This window comes from Mercenaria mercenaria, chromosome 1 (assembly GCF_021730395.1).
Source record: "Mercenaria mercenaria strain notata chromosome 1, MADL_Memer_1, whole genome shotgun sequence".
NCBI lineage: Eukaryota > Metazoa > Mollusca > Bivalvia > Venerida > Veneridae > Mercenaria > Mercenaria mercenaria.
In genome coordinates, this window is record NC_069361.1 from 99,317,365 (window position 1) to 99,338,217 (window position 20,853).

Sequence of the window (20,853 nt, forward strand, 5' to 3'; positions counted from 1 at the left end):
AATATTTTGCTTTATTATATACCTATATAAACCCTGTTATATTTCACCAGTAAATTTGGAAAGTCCGTATTGTACCTTTTGTTTTGTATGTTATCGGACTACTTTCATTAATATGCATTACCTGACACAGCTCTATAAATAGCGCACATAAAAACTGCACTAGGTTGACTACAAAGGTGGAGGTATATGATAAAAGGGTCATTATAACAGTAGCTAGATCTGGGATTTTGTATTCGGCTCTCCTGGATTTTGCAAGATCGGACCACACTCTGCGCTTTGGCACCTCGTTAGATACGATCTGGCAAAAATCCAGGAGAGCCGAATACAGCATCCCAGATCGAGCTGCTGTTATAATAACCCTATTGTATCATAGTAGCAAAATTTGCTTGAGATACAAATCTTGCTAATGTGAACAGGGCTTAAGGTGTAGTTGAAAGTTATGAAAAAAATGATCAATTGTAAAAACTGGCAATTGCCCTACATGCAGATTTGCAACATAGTTCACATGAGCCTATAGGTCTAATAAAATATGTTTGATTACACTCTATGTAAAAAAAAAACATTGTCGTTGCATGCCTTGACTTCAAATAAACACTAAATTGCACCAGTTACCGTCATCACTGTAACAAATTACGGGGGAGGATACCCAAACCACCTCTGCCTACTATGACAAAATTGAAATCAAATATATAACTAAAATAGTTTCTTTTAAGATATAAACTTTAAATACAGAAAATCCCCATACAATGGTTTTCTATGGTTTTCCTTTTTTCTTGATTTGTCAAAATTTTGAAGAGAGATACTCTTTAGGTCTTTTATGGTGTTGGCATTGCGAAATACCTTTTTATTAATTTAAATCGTAATGAGAAGGTTATATGTCTTTAGTTTCTTGACTAACCAATCTCAGCAGAACAGAACAAATCGGAATAGAACATTATTCTATTTCAGTAACATACATATTCTGTATCTCGTTACATACATACAAGTTTATATATAATATTTTCATATCAGTATACATACTTTTTCTTCATATTTTATCTAAAAAAAAACTAAAAAACATGTGGTAGTCAATACAAGTAAACGTTACGTAACACAATACTTAATATGTCTGTTATTGCATAATGTAATTTTGTGACTGGTTGTTAACATTCAAAATGTAAAAAAAGTAAAAGATATATGCGAATGAAAAAATATATGATCAATAACTATAAAGTAGAACAACCTTTTTATATGACGTATTTCTTAAGATGCGCCGTGTTATTGGACGTACAACACTAATTTTGGCATATAGCACTCTATGTCAGCAATTTATGCCATGAAATATATCTATATTAGTAACTTGTTATACTATTCTCTCGTTAAATAGGTGAAAAGTCAATAGAATGGTTTTGCGAGACAGAGAGTGAACTTGAAAGTGAATGTCTGAGTCCAAAACCGACTCAACACGTCAGTTAACTCAAATGTTTGAAGAAACTAGAAAAGTACTGAACAAAACCACATTACCACGGGAAGCGTGAAAGATCTGTTGCTCGTTCTGAATATATCGCTTCTTTATACATGTTGAACTTCAATGAAAATAAGTAGTTTTTCTTACCTCACCATGCAGGATGTTGAAAAAGTCAACAGGAAATGCCGGTAATCGAATGTACAAAGTGCCGTGTATTTTGCGTACCTGCCATATATGCGACGTATATGTTGGACAAGGTGAGATTGGTAAAATGAATTTTAAAATGCTGAAAACATTACTGCTAATTAAATAAAATCTTATCAAATTTTTAATAATTTTACATTAATATTTAATCATAAGTTAATCCAGTCGACTGTTTTTACAATGTACCTACTTTTATTTCAGACCCCTGACACGTCAGAGCAGTAAAAAAGAGTTGGAAGATGAGAGTGGTAAATTGCATGAAGAAATCCAAACGTATGAAAAGAGACTGCAAAATTTGGAATCAACACTTAATACTACCAAGGTATAAATTGAGATTTTGATTTAACTTTGCTTTATTTTGTTCGCTGTTCAGCGAACACGCATTCGAATAATAAATGGTACTGACCAAACTGAATGATAGACTAGTTCATTTTAAAAAAATTAGCTGGGTAAATGTTAGATAAATACTTTAGATTGATTTCATAAATGTTTTTAAAAAAATATTTTATGTTTGAATTGATACAGCAGTCCTTCAAAGGCAGCTGAGATCAGAATTATGAATATTTTCATTTGGTAGCTTCTTATGGAAAACCGGTTTGTAATGGTAGAGCATCCAGGAACACTTATTAACTACGCACTGTTGTATATTGAAACTGAAATAGTGTTGAAAAACAGTGTTAAGCTAATATGTTCAGTACATCTAGAAACGCAACGTTTTTACTCTTTCATACTTTCCTTGTACATGTATATTTTAATTTTATGTGTAAAATCGTGTAGGAGCCTGACCATCATCCAAAACCAAAACCAAAAAAAAAAAAAAAAAAAGAAGTAACTGCAGTTTTCTTGCCAGTTATTAGGTTGAAAAAAAAATTGACTGTAGACCAAGTGTTGTGTTTCTAGATGTACTCAGTATATTACAGATACTGTGATGATATTAGTGTGTATGCAGAAAATCAACAGGAAGTTTGGTAATCAATTTTATTATCAGAATAACTGTGTATGAAGAAAATCAACAGAAAATTTGGTGGTCAATTTTTAGCTCACCAGGGCAGGAAGTGCATAAGGTGAGCTATTGTGACCAGTCATTGTCCGTTGTCGTCCATCATGCGTCGTCCTGCGTCCGTCAACATTTGCCTTGTTAACACTCTAGATGCCACATTTTCGACCCAATCTTTATGAAACTTGGTCAAAATGTTTGTCTTGATGATCTCTAGGTCAGGTTTGAAACTGGGTCATGTGGGGTTAAACACTAGGTCAGTAGGCCAGATCAAAGGAAAATCTTGTTAACACTCTAAAGTCCACAGTTTAAGTTTGAAACTCATGAGATTTGGTCAGAATGTTTCTCTTGATGACCTCTAGGTCAAGTTCAAATCTGGGTGATGTGGGGTCAAAACCTAGGTCACCTGTTCAAATCAAAGGGAAAGCTTGTTAACACTATAGAGGCCACAGTTGTAACCTATCTTCATGAAACTTGGTCAGAATGTTTGTCTTGATGATCTCTAGGTCAAATTTGAAACTGGGTCATGTGGGTCCAAAAACTAGGTCAGTAGGCCAGATCAAAGGAAAATCTTGTTAACATTTTAGAGTCCACAGTTTAAGTTTGAAACTCATGAGAATTGGTCAGGATGTTTCTCTCGATGACCTCCAGGTCCAGCTCTAATCTGGGTCATGTGGGATCAAAAACTAGGTCACCCGGCAAATCAAAGGAAAAACTTGTTAACACTCTAGAGGTAACAGTCAAAATCTGGAAAATCACCATAATTATGATCAAAAATCGTATTGGTGTGACTTAAGGTAGTTCTGCATGTTTGAAACAAATATCTTTCTGCAATGTAGAATTTTATAAAGTGATTTTTATCAAAGCATCATAGTTTCTGAAAGAAATTCAGCCAATAAAAAAGATAGGGTTGTGTGTTTGACTTTTTGTAAGACCAGTTTGAAAATACAGGACTTCCGGTCAATTATCACAATGGACTTCTATTGGAATCTGTTGGTGTCATTTTCACACCTAGAAACAGTTGCACAATGTAGATTTTAATGAAACTTTCCCAAGTTATAAATGCACCTATTTAAATAACTTTCACTCATATAGCCAAGTAAAATGTGTAGGTCCATGTGCTTGATTTTTCACAATTCAACAAAAATCGATTTTTTGGAGTCCTTATGCTGTTATTTTTTATGCTCCCAAAGGGAGGCATATTAGTTTTCAACTGTCCGTCCGTTAGGTAGTTAGTTCGTTCGTTCGTCACAACGTTAACTTTTTGCATGAAGGCACTTTACTCGCGAACCACTGCACCCAGGACCTTCAAACTAAATATGCTGATAGTACTTATTGAATACACCAGCCCTACTGACTTTGGGGTCACCAGGTCAAAGGTCAAGGTCACAGGGGCCAACGTTAACTTTTTGCATGAAGGCACTTTACTCTCGAACCACTGCACCCAGGACCTTCAAGTTTCACATGCTGATAGTACTTACTGAGTACACCACCCCTACTGACTTTGGGGTCACCAGGTCAAAGGTCAAGGTCACAGGGGCCAATGTTAACTTTTTGCATGAAGGCACTTTACTCGCGAACCACTGTACCCAGGACCTTCACATGCTGATAGTACTTATTGAGTACACCACTCCTACTGACTTTGAGGTCACCAGGTCAAAGGTCAAGGTCACAGGGGCCAACATTAACTTTTTGCATGAAGGCACTTTACTTGCAAACCACTTCACCCAGGACCTTCAAACTTTACATGCTGATAGTACTTTATGAGTACACCAACCCTACTGACCTACTGACTTTGGGGTCACCAGGTCAAAGGTCAAGGTCACAGGGGCCAACATTAACTTTTTGCATGAAGGCACTTTACATGCGAACCACTTCACCCAGGACCTTCAAACTTCACATGCTGATAGTACTTATTGAGTACACCACCCCTACTGACTTTGGGGTCACCAGGTCAAAGGTCAAGGTGCTGGGGGAGGGGGGCATTTGTCACCATTAGTGACAGCTCTTGTTTGGAATAATTTTGCATAAAAACTATCTGTTGTCAAAACTAACATTTAGAGTGAAAGTAGTGCTGACTGTTTAACATTTGATACACGCTACTTAACAAATTCCTAGCAACATTTTAGCTACCCCTATAATGGCTACAAAGCATTATTTTAGGTTTTCCAGATAAATGACGTCACACCATCATTACCAGTAAATCAAACGTGCAGAACTACCTTTAAACCTGACAAAACAATGAAAAATCAAAGGCTATATGCTTTTAAAACAAAAAGCATATATGTACTAAATTCATTTTTTTATGGACTTGCTGAGAGTTTAGCTGTAAAGGACTTGAATTTCATATAATCGGGATTCAGTTAATTTCCCAATTATAAGTTTAATCTCAGTTCATGTTATTTATTATGTCTCCCACCACACAGTGGTGTTGGAGACATATTGATTTACTCCAGTCTGTGTGTCACAAATCTTGTCCGCACTCTTAAGTCGAGCATTTCTGATCCGATCTTCACCAAACTTGAACAAGATGTGTTTGACCATAAGTCCTCGGCCAAGTTCGATAACTAGCTAAATTGGCTTAGGCCTTTTTACTCTTGTCCACACTCTAAGTCGAACATTTCTCATCCGATCTTCGAAATTATGGCTCTTGAATTACCCCAAATCAGCCTTTTTACTATTCAAAGGTATACTTGTAGTGAGTAAACAGTATATAAAGACTGACTTACTTTTTAGATGATTAGGCAGTTGTGGGAGACATGTGCTTTTCTCAAAAGCAGCTCTAGTTTTCTGTATTTCAGGAAGAATTGAAGCAGAGTAAGGAAGAATCAACAAAGGTGAAGGACACCTGTGAAAGAACGTTACTGTTATGTAACATTGATCCAGGTATGTTCTTAAACTCTTGGGTATCTTCATTACATAAAGGTAACTTGGTACCAGAACCATTGTAAAAGATGTAGGGATTCAACAATTAGTGCAGTTTTGAAGAAATTTTTACTGCTGATCACTTATATTTAAAATTCTAAACAATAATGATAGTACATAGTCCAGTAGAACTTGAACTGAACCATACAAGTATACACTTATTGACTGACTTGCAGGTCAGTAGATTTTGCTATTCACTGGCATGCTACTGTTCAATAAGTGTTAATTACATGAGATGAAAACTTAATTTTCACAGTTTTATTTTGAATTTATGACTCATAAGCCTAAGAAAAACATGTGTTGAAAATAGACTGCCTGGTCATATAGAGCAAAGTATGGACCAGTGATATACATGAGTCCTGTAATAATGATTAATGATATATTATCTTTAAGTTTGGAATTTAATAGCCAATTCATATTAGCGAGAATGCAATTGATGTCTGCATGTTGACCAAATGTTGGAGACACTCAGTAATTAATGGTTTGATTAATAACTTAAAAAGTAAATCAGTCACACGGTTAATGTTCATACCATGAAAATTCATACAACTGCAGTGACTGGGAAGTTTTTTTTGATAATGGGCAAAATGCCCCAAGGTCTCTAAATTCAGTGGGGGATTTTCAGTTTCAGTGGGTACTTTCACGGTCAGTAAGTATGAGTTACAAATGCAAACAGCTATATCTATATACTACATTCTGCCAGCTGCAGTTGTGCACTTTATTTTATTTTTAGCTCACCTGTCACAAAGTGACAAGGTGAGCTTTTGTGATCGCGCGGTGTCCGTCGTCCGTCCGTGTGTGCGTCCTTGCATCCGTCTGTAAACTTTTGCTTGTGACCACTCTAGAGGTCACATTTTTCATGGGATCTTTATGAAAGTTGGTCAGAATGTTCATCTTGATGATATCTAGGTCAAGTTCGAAACTGGGTCACATGCCTTCAAAAACTAGGTCAGTAGGTCTAAAAATAGAAAAACCTTGTGACCTCTCTAGAGGCAATATATTTCACAAGATCTTCATGAAAATTGATCAGAATGTTCACCTTGATGATATCTAGGTCAAGTTTGAAACTGGGTCATGTGCCATCAAAAACTAGGTCAGTAGGTCTAAAAATAGAAAAACCTTGTGACCTCTCTAGAGGCCATATATTTCACAAGATCTTCATGAAAATTGGTCAGAACGTTCACCTTGATGATATCTAGGTCAAGTTCGAAAGTGGGTCACGTGCCTTCAAAATCTAGGTCAGTAGGTCAAATAATAGAAAAACCTTGTGACCTCTCTAAAGGCCATATTTTTCATGGGATCTATATGAAAGTTGGTCCGAATGTTCATCTTGATGATTTCTAGATCAAGTTCGAAACTGGGTCATGTGCGGTCAAAAACTAGGTCAGTAGGTCTAAAAATAGATAAACCTTGTGACCTCTCTAGAGGCCATATATTTCACAAGATCTTCATGAAAATTGGTCAGAACGTTCACCTTGATGATTTCTAGGTCAAGTTCGAAACTGGGTCACGTGCCATCAAAATCTAGGTCAGTAGGTCAAATAATAGAAAAACCTTGTGACCTCTCTAGAGGCCATATTTTTCATGGGATCTGTATGAAAGTTGGTCTGAATGTTCATCTTGATGATATCTAGGTCAAGTTTGAAACTGGGTCACGTGCCATCAAAAACTAGGTCAGTAGGTCAAATAATAGAAAAACCTTGTGACCTCTCTAGAGGCCATATTTTTCATGGGATCTGTATGAAAGTTGGTCTGAATGTTCATCTTGATGATATCTAGGTCAGGTTCGAAACAGGGTCATGTGCGGTCAAAAACTAGGTCAGTAGGTCTAAAAATAGAAAAACCTTGTGACCTCTATAGAGGCCATAATTGTGAATGGATCTCCATAAAAATTGGTCAGAATGTTCACCTTGATGATATCTAGGTCAGGTTTGAAACTGGGTCACGTGCTTTAAAAAACTAGGTCAGTAGGGCAATTAATGAAAAAACCTTGTGACCTCTCTAGAGGCCATACTTTTCATGGGATCTGTATGAAAATTGGTCTGAATGTTCATCTTGACGATATCTAGGTCAAGTTTGAAACTGGGTCAACTGCGGTCAAAAACTAGGTCAGTAGGTCTAAAATTATTAAAATCTTTTGACCTCTCTAGAGGCCATATTTTTCAATGGATCTTCATGAAAATTGATCTGAATGTTCACCTTGATGATATCTAGGTCGGTTTCGAAACTGTGTCACGTGTGGTCAAAAACTAGGCCAGTAGGTATAAAAATAGAAAAACCTTGTGAACTCTCTAGAGGCCATATTTTTCATGAGATCTTCATAAAAATTAGTGAGAATGTTAACCTTGATGATATCTAGGTAAAGTTCAAAACAGGGTCACGTACCTTCGAAAGCTAGGTCAATAGGTCAGATAATAGAAAAACCTTGTGACCTCTCTAGAGACCATATTTTTCAATGGATCTTCATGAAAATTGGTCAGAATTTTTATTTTGATAATATCTAGGTCAAGTTCAGAACTGGGTCACATGAGCTCAAAAAGTAGGTCAATAGGTCAAATAATAGAAAAAACGATGTCATACTCAAAACTGGTCCATGTGGGAAGAGGTGAGCGATACAGGACCATCATGGTCCTCTTGTTAATGCAATTGAAAGGTGGCTGTTAATTTCCTGTTTATGGATAAAAGCAATTTATGTTACCATTCATTTTTTTAGTTACAACATTTTCCATGCAATGATTATGGTTTCGATCCAAAATTCTGAAAACAAAAATTCCCTGTCAATAGCTTTTTGCTGTATTTTGTTTGGAGAAATGGTAAAATGGTTACAGTTATTTTATTATCCCCTGTCGATGAAATTGGGAGGGGGGTATTGAAATGGCGTTGTCCGTCCGTCCGCAGCCATTTCTTAGTAACTACCTGGTAGAATTTCATGAAACTTGAAATGCTGCCCACCAATTTTTTTTTTCGGATTGGTTAATTTCCCTTAGAGTTATTGCCCTTGATTTAATGAAAAATGTCCATCCGCAGCCATTTCTCAGTAACTAGCAGGAACTACCTAGTAGAATTTCATGAAACTTGAAATAAACATGAACCAACGTACTGTGATGATGCCCGTCAAGTTTTTTTTTGGATTGGTCAATTTCCTTTGGAGTTATTGTCCTTGATTTAATGAAAAATGTCCATCCGCAGCCATTTCTCAGTAACTAGCAGGTAGAATTTCATCAAACTTGAAATAAACATGAACCAAGATACTGCGATGATGCCCTTCAAGTTTTTTTCCGATTGGTCAATTTCCCTTGGAGTTATTGCCCTTGATTTAATGAAAAATGCACAAAAATGTCCGTCCGCAGCCATTTTTCAGTAACTAGCAGGTAGAATTTCATCAAACTTGAAATAAACATGAGCCAACATACTGCAATGATGGCCAACAAGTTTTTGTTTTTTTTGATTGGTCAATTTCCCTTAGAGTTATTGCCCTTGATTTAATGAAAAATACATGTCTGCAGCCATTTCTCAGTAACAAGTTTGTAGAATTTCATGAAACTTGAAATAAATATGAACCAACATACTTTGATGATGCCCGTCATTTTCTTTTTTTATTGGTCAATTTTCCGTACAGTTATTGCCCTTTAATTGTTTAAAAAATCCACAGATTTGTACATAACAAACCAACCAATTGGAAGAATTTCATTAAACTTCTTTCATTCTTTTCCATAAACATTTATTATAAATATGTGAAGTTTATGGTCACCACCTTGCCTTGGTCTCACCCCTCCCCATCCCAACACCCCCCCCCCCCCCCCCCCCCCCCACCATATTTTTTTTTTTTTTTTTTCATTTTAAGGTTTCGATGGAGGCCTTGAGAAACAAAAATCAAACAACACCAAATCATAGAAAGAAAGAGTTGTTTGACATGAAAATTGAACACCATGTAAAACATGTATATTACTTTACGAAACAAGTGTCAGTATACTGATATAAACATTGAATTCCGGAAAAGGGCTGCCTAAAGGGGCTCCACTTCTGGACAGTTAAACGCCTTTAAAAACTCACCATTTTCAAAGAACTGTTACACATGTTTGTTTTGATGCATTTGCAATAGCGTGCGAGTGGTGAAATTTCACGTAACAAGGTGGAACATAGTTTTCAGCAATTGTTTATCTTTTTTCTTTACAAATGGCATTCATTTTCAAAGGGAGACAACTTTTTCTCAAATATTACTTAAAATAATCGGAAAAAGTTGTTTCCCTTTGAAAATGAATGCCATTTGTACTTAAAATAATCGGGAACAGTTGTCTCCCTTTGAAAATGAATGCCATATGTAAAGAAATAATGATAAACAATTGCTGAAAACTGTGTTCCACCTTGTTATGCGAAATTTCACCACTCGCACGCTATTGCAAATGCATCAAAACGAACATGTGTAACTGTTCTTTGAAAATGGTGAGTTTTTAAAGGCGTTTAACTGTCCGGAAGTGGAGCCCCTTTAGGCAGCCCTTTTCCGGAATTCAATGTTTATGTCAGTATACTGACACTTGTTTCATAAAGTAATATACATGTTTTACATGCTGTTCAATTTTCATGTCAAACAACTCTTTCTTTCTATGATTTGGTGTTGTTTGATTTTTGTTTCTCAAGGCCTCCATCGAAACCTTAAATTTTCCATCAATATTTATAATCAACTTGTAAAAAAAAAAACATTCATTATGCCCCCCTTCAAAGAAGGAGGGGTATATTGTTTTGCAGATGTCGGTCGGTAGGTCGGTCGGTCGGTCGGTCGGTCGGAATGTAGACCAATCCGTTTCCTGATGATAACTCAAGAACGCTTGGGCCTAGGATCATGAAAGTTGATAGGGAGGTTGGTCATCACCAGCAGATGACCCCTATTGATTTTGAGGTCTGTATGTCAAAGGTCAAGGTCACAGTGACCCTGAATAGTGAAACGGTTTCCGGATGATAACTAAAGAACACTTGGGCCTAGGATCATGAAAGTTGATAGGGGGGTTGGTAATGGCCAGCAGATGACCCCTATTGATTTTGAGGTCAGTATGTTAAAGGTCAAGGTCACAGTGACCCTGAACAGTAAAACGGTTTCCGGATGATACCTCAAGAACGCTTAGGCCTAGGGTCACGAAAGTTAATAGGGAGGTTGATCATGACCAGCAGATGACCCCTATTGATTTTGAGGTCAGTACGTCAAAGGTCAAGGTCACAGTAACCAGGAACAGTAAAATGGTTTCCAGGCAATAACTCAAGAACGCTTCAGCCTAATGTCAGGAAAATTGATAGTTAGGTTGGCCATGACCAGCAGATGACCCCTATTGATTTTGAGGTCATTAGGTCAAAGGTCAAGGTCACATTGGCCAGGAACAGTTAAACGGTTTCTGATCTTCTTGTCCAAAACCATAGGGCCTAGGGCTTTGATATTTGGTATGTAGCATAATCTAGTGGTCCTCTACCAAGAGTTTTCAGATTATTTCCCTGGGATCAAATATGGCCCCACCCTGGGGGTCACATGGTTTATATAGACTTATATAGGAAAAAACTTTGAAAAACCTCTTGTCCAAAACCACAGGGCCTAGGGCTTTGATATTTTATATATGACATCATTGAGTGGTCCTCTACTAAGATTATTCAAATTATTCCCCTACGGTCAAATATGGCTCCGCCCTGGAGGTCACATGGTTTACATAGACTTATATAGGGAAAAGCTTTGAAAATCTTCTTGTCCAAACCACAAAGACTATGGTTTTGATATTTTGTTATGTAGCATCATCTAGTAGTTCTCTACCAAGTTTGTTCAAATTATCCCTCTAGGGTCAAATATGGCCCCGCCCCAGGGGTCATATGGTTCATATAGACTTATATAGGGAAAAACTTAGAATCTTCATGTCAATAACTTACATCATTCAAATTTGGACCACATGTATAGTTTTGAGTGGCAAGATGAACCTTGACATGAGTTGACCTTGATCTTGACCTAGTGACCTACTTTCACATTTCTGTAGCTACAGCCTTCAAATTTGGACCACCTGCATAGGTTTGTGTACTGAAAAAAACTTTGAACTTGTTATTGACCTAGTGACCTACTTTCACATTTTTGAAGGTACAGGCTTCAAATTTGGACCGTATGCATAGTTTTTTGTTCCAAAATAAAATTTGACCTTGATTTTGACCTAGTGACCTACTTTCACATTTCTCAAGCTACAGCCTTCAAATTTGAACCACATGCATAGTTTTGTGTACTGAAATGAACTTTGATCTTCAGATTGACCTAGTGACCTACTTTCACATTTCTGAAGGTACAGGCTTCAAATTTTGACCACTTGCATAGTTTTGTGTTCCGAAAAAAATTTGACCTTGATTTTGACCTTGTGACCTACTTTCACATTTCTCAAGCTACAGCGTTCAAATTTGGACCACATACACATTGTTTTGTACCGAAATGAAATTTGACCTTGATTTTGACCTTGAACAAGTCTTGAAATTTGGAACATTCAAAAATGGCTCAGTGGATGGCGCCAAGATCACTCTGTAATCTCTTGTTAGGTTAATAGGTTAAAGGTCAAGGTCAGATTAAACCAGAATGAACTTTGTTTACAGTGAGCATATAATTTCTGTTCCTTGTGCAATTACTGAATGCATCAAGGGGGGCATTTCGTGTTCGACGAGCTCTTGTTTTCTGTTAATTTGATTTTGACTAATGAAATTATTTGCTTCTTTGTAACATTCTTAACTTTTTGCTGGATATAATTTTTTGCCGTTCTCACCACAGACCCTTTCGGTGGGGGATACCAATTCATCGAATTTGCTTGTTAAAATCGAGTCACCATTTATCTTCTTCAAGTAAAACTGACCAATGCCAGTGGGGTGTGTAAGTGGCATGTATTCAAATTGAGTTCACAAACTTGTTAGTATGGTTTCTAGAAAAAATCTGGCCACTTTTATATGAGATTTGTGGGAATTCTGTCGCAAGTTTAAAGATATGGTGACTTTTTAGCATTATGGCTGAAGTATTGCCAAAATATTGCAGTGGGACAACTGCCTGTTCTAAGGAAATAACAATGGGCATTTCTTAACATTAATCCATATATTGCACAACATGCATGGCCATCCCAGTTACTGCAACCAACAACACTGTAATTCAATTAATTATTCTTTATGACCATTTGATTTGATTATTAATTTGGAACACATCTATAACTTAGGGCGTTTTTTCATGGAATAATTACTAGAGGTTTATTATTAGTGGTCTGTAGAAACTGGCGACTGTATTTGATACACTTTAGGATTCTACAGCTGGTAGGGCCACACCAAATTGAAAAGTTGTTCATCCGATTTTTTTTCTAAAAAAATTGAGACTGCGAATAGAAAAATAATTTAAATGGTTGTTTGTGAAAATCTGGAGCGAGCGAAGAGTGAAAAAATGTATTTGTCTTGATTTGGCTCTCGATTGACTAATAAAAACCTTAAAATAGAATGTACAGTCCTTTATTTATTCACCAGGGACTGAGAAAATTTGAGGTGCAGATGCACAACAAAAGGTAATAACATTGGCATACAGTACAGTGTAATCAAATAATCTGTATGCTTTTGAAAATGCTGTTAGAAAATTATGTAATATACAACAATGCATAATCTTAAACCATAATTATGACATAGATACTTGACTTGAATATTTACTATGAAAATGTAGCATTTTTAGCACGACTTTCCTAAGTTTTTGATCAAATATCTCTGTTACTAGTTAAAGCTTTTGACTTGAAACTTAAAATAGTTATTTACTATCAAAGTCTTCCTGTACACCAGGAGAAACAATCCCCATAACTCTAATTGAATTTTGACAGAGTTGTGCCCCTTTTCAACTTAGAATAGTTTTATTTTAGTTTTATATAACGTCCAATAGCTCTGTTACTTTAAACTTTTGACTTTTATGCCCCTTTTACTGGCAAAGCTCTAATTCAGAGTCAAGCACTTAGAAAAGTTGAGCGTGCTGTCTTACAGACAGCTCTTGTTCTAACTTTAAACATTCTTAACATATTTATTTATCATTTAATTTGTTAAAACAAAGTCTCAGTTAAGGTCTGAAGTGGAGATTAACGTGGATTATTATTATTCTACTCGAGGATTGGAAAATTTGAAAATCTAACTGGTTTGAACACAACTTGTAATGAAAATTCCTTACCCCACCCACTTTCATATAAAAATGCTGACCATTTAGACAAGAAAAACAGAAAAGTGACATGCATCAATACGTATTTACCCTTACCAAAATAATGTAGATTGATGTTACCAAATAAATTAGTATGTTTTTTTCATCCAATTTTCAATGAAATAAATTCGATTTTTGTAGCAACTCAATTTGGTAAACATTTGAAGAAAATGGCAAAACTGCATAAAGGGGAAATAACTTTAATGATACTAAATATAAATATTATGATATATTATAGGTGATGTGTGCGTAGTATGTATTTATTGTTATTGAAGTTCATTTTACAACAATCTGGGACTGGAATTATAAGTATTTGTACACTGTTACGTCTGTAAAAAGTAGCGCACCAAAGAATTTTAACTTGATTTTTTTTTCAGTGGGGCAAGCGCAAGTCAAAAACAAAAAAAAATATTTTTTTTGTGTTTCTGAAAATATACGAGCGGCAAATCCGATGAACAACTTTCTAATTTGGTGAGGCCTAGGAGAAGTTATTAAAATGTGAAAATGTGACAAGGAAAAAATTGATATTGTAAATAAAAGAAAAATAAGGCAGTTAATGAAAGGCTTACATGAAGAGATAAGGAGCTGAAAATTGCAATAGATATTTGTGCCCCCCACCATGAGTGGTGGGAGCATATAGATTTGGTTTTGTCCATGCATCCGTGCGTCCGTCCATCCGAAGTTCGTGATGCGCCTAGCTTGAAAAGTATTTGATATAAATTGATGAAACCTGTCATGATATGAACTTGCGCACCTCCTATTTTTCATCTGGCTCCGCCCCCTATTTCCAGAATTATGGCCCCTGAAATAGTCAAAAATGCACATTTTTACCTTGTGACACGCCTAGCTCAAAAAGTATTGATATAGATTCATGAAACCTTGCATGAGTCTTAATAATGATATGAACTTGCCCACCTCCTATTTTTCATCTGGCTCCGCACCATATTTTCAGAGTTATGGCCCCTGAAATAGTCAAAAATGCACATTTTCACCTTGTGACATGTCTAGCTCAAAAAGTATTTGATATTGATTCATGAAACCTTGCATGAGTCTTAATCATGATATGAACTTGCGCACCTCCTATTTTTCATCTGGCTCCGCCCCCTATTTTCAAAGTTATGGCCCCTGAAATAGTCAAAAATGCACATTTTTACTTTGTGACACGCCTAGCTCAAAAAGTATTTGATATAGATTAATGAAACCTTGCATGAGTCTTAATCATGATATAAACTTGCGCACCTCCTATTTTTCATTTGGGTCCACCCCCTAATTTCAGAGTTATGGCCCCTGAAATAGTCAAAAATGCCCATTTTCACCTTGTGACACGCCCAGCTCAAAAAGTATTTGATATTGATTCATGAAACCTTGCATGAGTCTTAATCATGATATGAACTTGCGCACCTGCCATTTTTTATTTGGGTCTGCCCCCTATTTTTAGAGTTAGGCCCCTGAAATAGTCAAAAATGTACATTTTCACCTTGTGACGCACCTAGCTCAAAAAGTATTTAATATAAATGGTTTAAAACTTGCATAAGTCTTTATCATGATATAAACTTGCACATGTCTAATTGTTTGGCTGGCTCCACCCCTTTTGTTTTAAGTTATGGCCCCTGAAAAAGTAAAAATATGCACTTTTTTACCTAATTATATGCCTAGCTCAAAAAGTATTAGATGTAAATCAGGAAACCTTGATGGAGTCTTTATCATGATGTGACGTTGCTCACTTGGCATTCTTCTTGAGAATCTTAGCTCTTATTACAGAGTTATGGCCCTTGAAATAGCCAAAATAGTGGATTTTTTGTTTGTGATGCTCATAGCTCAAAAAGTATAGGGCCTAGAATAAAGAATCCTTTTCATAAAATGTTTGTTGAGGCTATACCCCATTAAGACTGCAAACATTTGAATTATTGCCCCTTATTTGTGAAAAATGTACCAGTGGGGGGCACACCCTGTGTCCTACAGACACATTCTAGTTATTATTTCAAAAGATAGCTTTTTAGGAAAATAGGAAAAATGTACAAAGAACTTATCCCTATACTCCATATCAGTAGGGCCAAAATTAGAAATAGGTTTGTTTGCTGTCTCATGACCGACCTGCTAAAAACACTGCGCTCCGAATTTTTTTATTGGCCCACTGAGCAGAATATTTTTTTTAGCTCACCTGTCACAAAGTGACAAGGTGAGCTTTTGTGATCGCGCGGTGTCCGTCGTCCGTCCGTGCGTCCGTAAACTTTTGCTTGTGACCACTCTAGAGGTCACATTTTTCATGGGATCTTTATGAAAGTTGGTCAGAATGTTCATCTTGATGATATCTAGGTCAAGTTCGAAACTGGGTCACGTGCCATCAAAAACTAGGTCAGTAGGTCTAAAAATAGAAAAACCTTGTGACCTCTCTAGAGGCCATATATTTCACAAGATCTTCATGAAAATTGGTCAGAATGTTCACCTTGATGATATCTAGGTCAAGTTCGAAACTGGGTCACGTGGGGTCAAAAACTAGGTCAGTAGGTCTAAAAATAGAAAAACCTTGTGACCTCTCTAGAGGCCATATTTTTGATGAGATCTTCATGAATATTGGTCAGAATGTTTATCTTGATGATATCTAGTCAAGTTTGAAACTGGGTCACGTAGGGTCAAAAACTAGGTCATTAGGTCTAAAAATAGAAAAACCTTGTGACCTCTCTAGAGGCCATATTTCTCAATGCATCTTCATGAAAATTGGTAAGAATGTTCACCTTGATAATATCTAGGTCAAGTTCGAAACTGGGTCACGTGGGGTTAAAAACTAGGTCAGTAGATCTAAAAATAGAAAAACCTTGTGACCTCTCTAGAGGCCATATTTTTCATGAGATCTTCATGAATATTGGTCAGAATGTTCACCTTGATGAAATCTAGGTCAGGTTCGAAACTGGGTCATGTGGGGTCAAAAACTAGGTCAGTAGATCTAAAAATAGAAAAACCTTGTGACCTCTCTAGTGGCCATATTTCTCAATGGATCTTCATGAAAATTTGTCAGAATGTTCACCTTGATGATATCTAGGTCAAGTTCGAAACTGGGTCATGTGCGGTCAAAAACTAGGTCAGTAGGTCTAAAAATAGAAAAACCTTGTGACCTCTCTAGAGGCGATATTTTTCAATGGATCTTCATGAAAATTGGTCAGAATGTTTACCTTGAAGATATCTAGGTCAAGTTTGAAACTGGGTCACGTGGGGTTAAAAACTAGGTCAGTAGATCTAAAAATAGAAAAACCTTGTGACCTCTCTAGAGGCCATATTTTTCATGAGATCTTCATGAATAATGGTCAGAATGTTCATCTTGATGATATCTAAGTCAGATTCGAAACTGGGTCACGTGGGGTCAAAAACTAGGTCAGTAGGTCTAAAAATAGAAAAATCCTTGTGACCTCTCTAGAGGCCATATTTCTCAATGGATCTTCATGAAAATTGGTGAGAATGTTCAGCTTGATGATATCTAGGTCAGGTTCGTAACTGGGTCATGTGCGGTCAAAAACTAGGTCAGTAAGTCTAAAAATAGAAAAACCTTGTGACCTCTCTAGAGGCCATATTTTTCACGAGATCTTCATGAAAATTGGTGAGAATGTTCACCTTGATGATATCTAGGTCAAGTTTAAAAGTGGGTCACGTGCCTTCAAAAACTAGGTCATTAGGTCAAATAATAGAAAAACCTTGTGACCTCTCTAGAGGCCATATTTTTCAATGGATCTTCATGAAAATTGGTTAGAATTTTTTATCTTGATGATATCTAGGTCACATGTGCTCAAAAACTAGGTCACTATGTCAAATAATAGAAATAACGATGTCATACTCAGTTGAACACTGGGTCATGTGGAGATAGGTGAGCGATTCAGGACCATCATGGTCCTCTTGTTATAAATTCCGATCAGCTGCAGAACATGAATCCAAACTGCATTCACGTGACAGAGCAGCCCTTCCAATTAACCCCCGAACGTCAATCACTTTCAATTAACCCCCCGAATTTCTATAACTGGTAGCCCGCCCGCTTAGCTCAGTAGGTAAGAGCGTTGGTCTACGGATCGCGGGGTCGCGAGTTCGATCCTCGGGCGGGGCGTATGTTCTCCGTGACTATTTGATAAACGACATTGTGTCTGAAATCATTAGTCCTCCACCTCTGATAATTCATGTGGGGAAGTTGGCAGTTACTTGCGGGGAACAGGTTTGTACTGGTACAGAATCCAGGAACACTGGTTAGGTTAACTGCCCGCCGTTACATGACTGAAATACTGTTGAAAAACGGCGTTAAACCCAAAACAAACAAAAATTCTATAACTGGCAGATAATTACATCAGCCAGTATGTTTGCATCACAAGGTGTGAAAAATATATTAGATGACATTTTATCGACTGATGATTGCTGCATTGACAAGCTTACATTGGCGACGAGTGCAAAAAGCGAATTTTCAAAGCATGAAATACCATACTTACGTCAGACCATAATAATATTTTTCTAGATGTAAAATGTTATTTTTGCTCATACATTTCAATAATTATGTTGCAAATAAGAACCTGTCTTTTACTGAAAGCGTCGTTAACAAGAAACAACTGTTCACGTGCACAAAGTCATCTGCTGCAATAATTTGCTGTCTGTTCTAAAGAAAAAAAATGTATTGAACCAAAAAAAAAATCTATAATTATACAAAACTGTAAGAACCTCTTGTTTAACATCTGATGATACTTTTGGTAAATTTGATCGAGATCGATTGTGCACGCTTGCGAAAATAATTATGTTGTGGACAAATTATTATAATTTTCGGCGGGAAAGAAGCACGTGTGTTTCATGACTGATATTGTGTTTGTGGAAAGGGCTACTCCAGTCTCTTTTCAAGTCAGTATAAATCAAAAGAGTATTTACAGCGGGAACTCATATTTTCTGTCCATTTCTGGTCCTTATAAGGGTAACCTGTCTTTTTCATTCAATACACCTCTCCCGATTAAACTGGTAGGCACTGCCACCGAAAACGTTATGGATGCCACCATTTTTAGCTCATCTGATTTTTTGAAAAAATGAGTTATTGTCATCACTTGAGTGGTTGTCTGCATCGGTGTTGCCTGGTTAAGTTTTTAGCTCGACTATTCGAAGAATAAGTAGAGCTATCCTACTCACCACGGCGTCGGCGTCGGCGTCGGCGTCACACCTTGGTTAAGTTTTTCGTACCAGTCCACATTTTGACAAAGTCTTTTGAGATAAAGCTTTGAAACTTTCAACACTTATTTACCATCACCATGGCCTGTTATAGGCAAGAGTACATAACTCCATCAAGGATTTTGGCTGAATTATGGCCCCTTTTGACTTAGAAATCATGGTTAAGTTTTTCGTACCAGTTCATATTTTGACAAAGTCTTTTAAGATAAAGCTTTGAAACTTTCAACACTTGTTTACCATCACCATGGCCAGTTATAGGCAAGAGTACATAACTCCATCAAGTATTTTGGCTGAATTATGGCCCCTTTCGACTTAGAAATCTTGGTTAAGTTTTTCGTACCAGTTCATATTTTGACAAAGTCTTTTGAGATAAAGCTTTGAAACTTTCAACACTTGTTTACCATTACCATGTCCAGTTATAGGCAAGAGCACATAACTCCATCAAGGATTTTGGCTGAATTATGGCCCTTTTTGACTTAGAAATCATGGTTAATATTTCGTACCAGTTCATATTTTGACAAAGTCTTTTCAGATAAAGCTTTGAAACTTTCAACACCTGTTTACCATCACCATATCCAGTTATAGGCAAGAGTACATAACTCCATCAAGGATTTTGGCTGAATTATGGCCCTTTTTGACTTAGAAATCTGGGTTAATATTTCGTACCAGTTCATATTTTGACAAAGTCTTTTGAGATAAAGCTTTGAAACTTTCAACACCTGTTTACCATCACCATATCCAGTTATAGGCAAGAGTACATAACTCCATCAAGGATTTTGGCTGAATTATGGCCCCTTTTGACTTAGAAATCTTGGTTAAGTTTTCCGTACCAGTTCATATTTTTTGTAAAGTGTTTGACATATGGCTTTGAAACTTTTATCACTTGTTTAGTATAATAGTCTCTGTCTGTAGGAAAGAGTACATAACTCTGTCATCTATTTTTGCTGAATTATGGCCCTTTCTGGACTTCGAAATTGGTTCTGTTTTCATACAAGTCCACCTTTTGTCAAAACTATTTGACATATGGCTTTTAAACTTTGAACACTTGTTTATCATTATGATTTCCATCTGTAGGCAAGAGTACATAACTATTTTGACTGAATTATGGCGCTTTTTGGACTTTGAAATTGGTTCATACATTGCCATTTAGTGCAAGACTTATCGAAATCAAAGAAATACAGGAACATTGTTTGTCTAATCTATTTATTTCTTTTGTCTGAATATCTGTGGAAATATTTTGACCCCATTCTTCAATCAATTCTTCGAATAGTCGAGCGCGCTGTCATTAGACAGCTCTTGTTTGTTTAGGTCAGCTTTTCTTCTAAACTATCAAAGCTATTGCTTTGAAACTTGGAATACTTGTTCACCATCATAAGCTGACCCTGTATAGCAAGAAACATAACTCCATCTTGCTTTTTGCAAGATTTATGGCCCCTTTTGTACTTAGAAAATATCAGATTTCTTGGTTAAGTTTTATGTTTAGGTCAGCTTTTATCCTAAACTATCAAAGCTATTGCTTTCAAACTTGCAACACTTGTTCACCATCATAAGCTGACCCTGTACAGCAAGAAACGTAACTCCATCCTGCTTTTTGAAAGATTTATGGCCCCTTTTGGACTTAGAAAATATTTTATTTCTTGGTTAAGTTTTATGTTTAGGTCAACTTTTTCTCTTAAACTATCAAAGCTATTGCTTTGAAACTTGCAACACTTGCTCACCATCATAAGCTGACCCTGTACAGCAAGCAATATAACTCCGTCCTGCTTTTTGCAATGATTATTGCCCCTTTTGGACTTAGAAAGTCATTTTCTTGGTTTAGTATTATGTTTAAGTCAACTTTTCTCATAAACTATCAAAGCTATTGCTTTAAAACTTGCAACAGTTTTT

The 20,853-nt window shown here is 36.4% G+C and overlaps 1 protein-coding gene across 1 annotated transcript in view; it reads left to right on the top strand.

Moving 5' to 3' along the window:
- The window catches only part of LOC123529040 (uncharacterized), a 62,512-nt gene that overhangs the window by 16,253 nt on the left and 25,406 nt on the right, over positions 1-20,853 (top strand). Inside the window, exons 4-5 of the mRNA XM_053518423.1 lie at positions 1,853-1,973; positions 5,450-5,534. Coding sequence (XP_053374398.1) covers positions 1,853-1,973; positions 5,450-5,534 — 206 coding nt within the window. The remainder of the gene's footprint in view (positions 1-1,852; positions 1,974-5,449; positions 5,535-20,853) is intronic.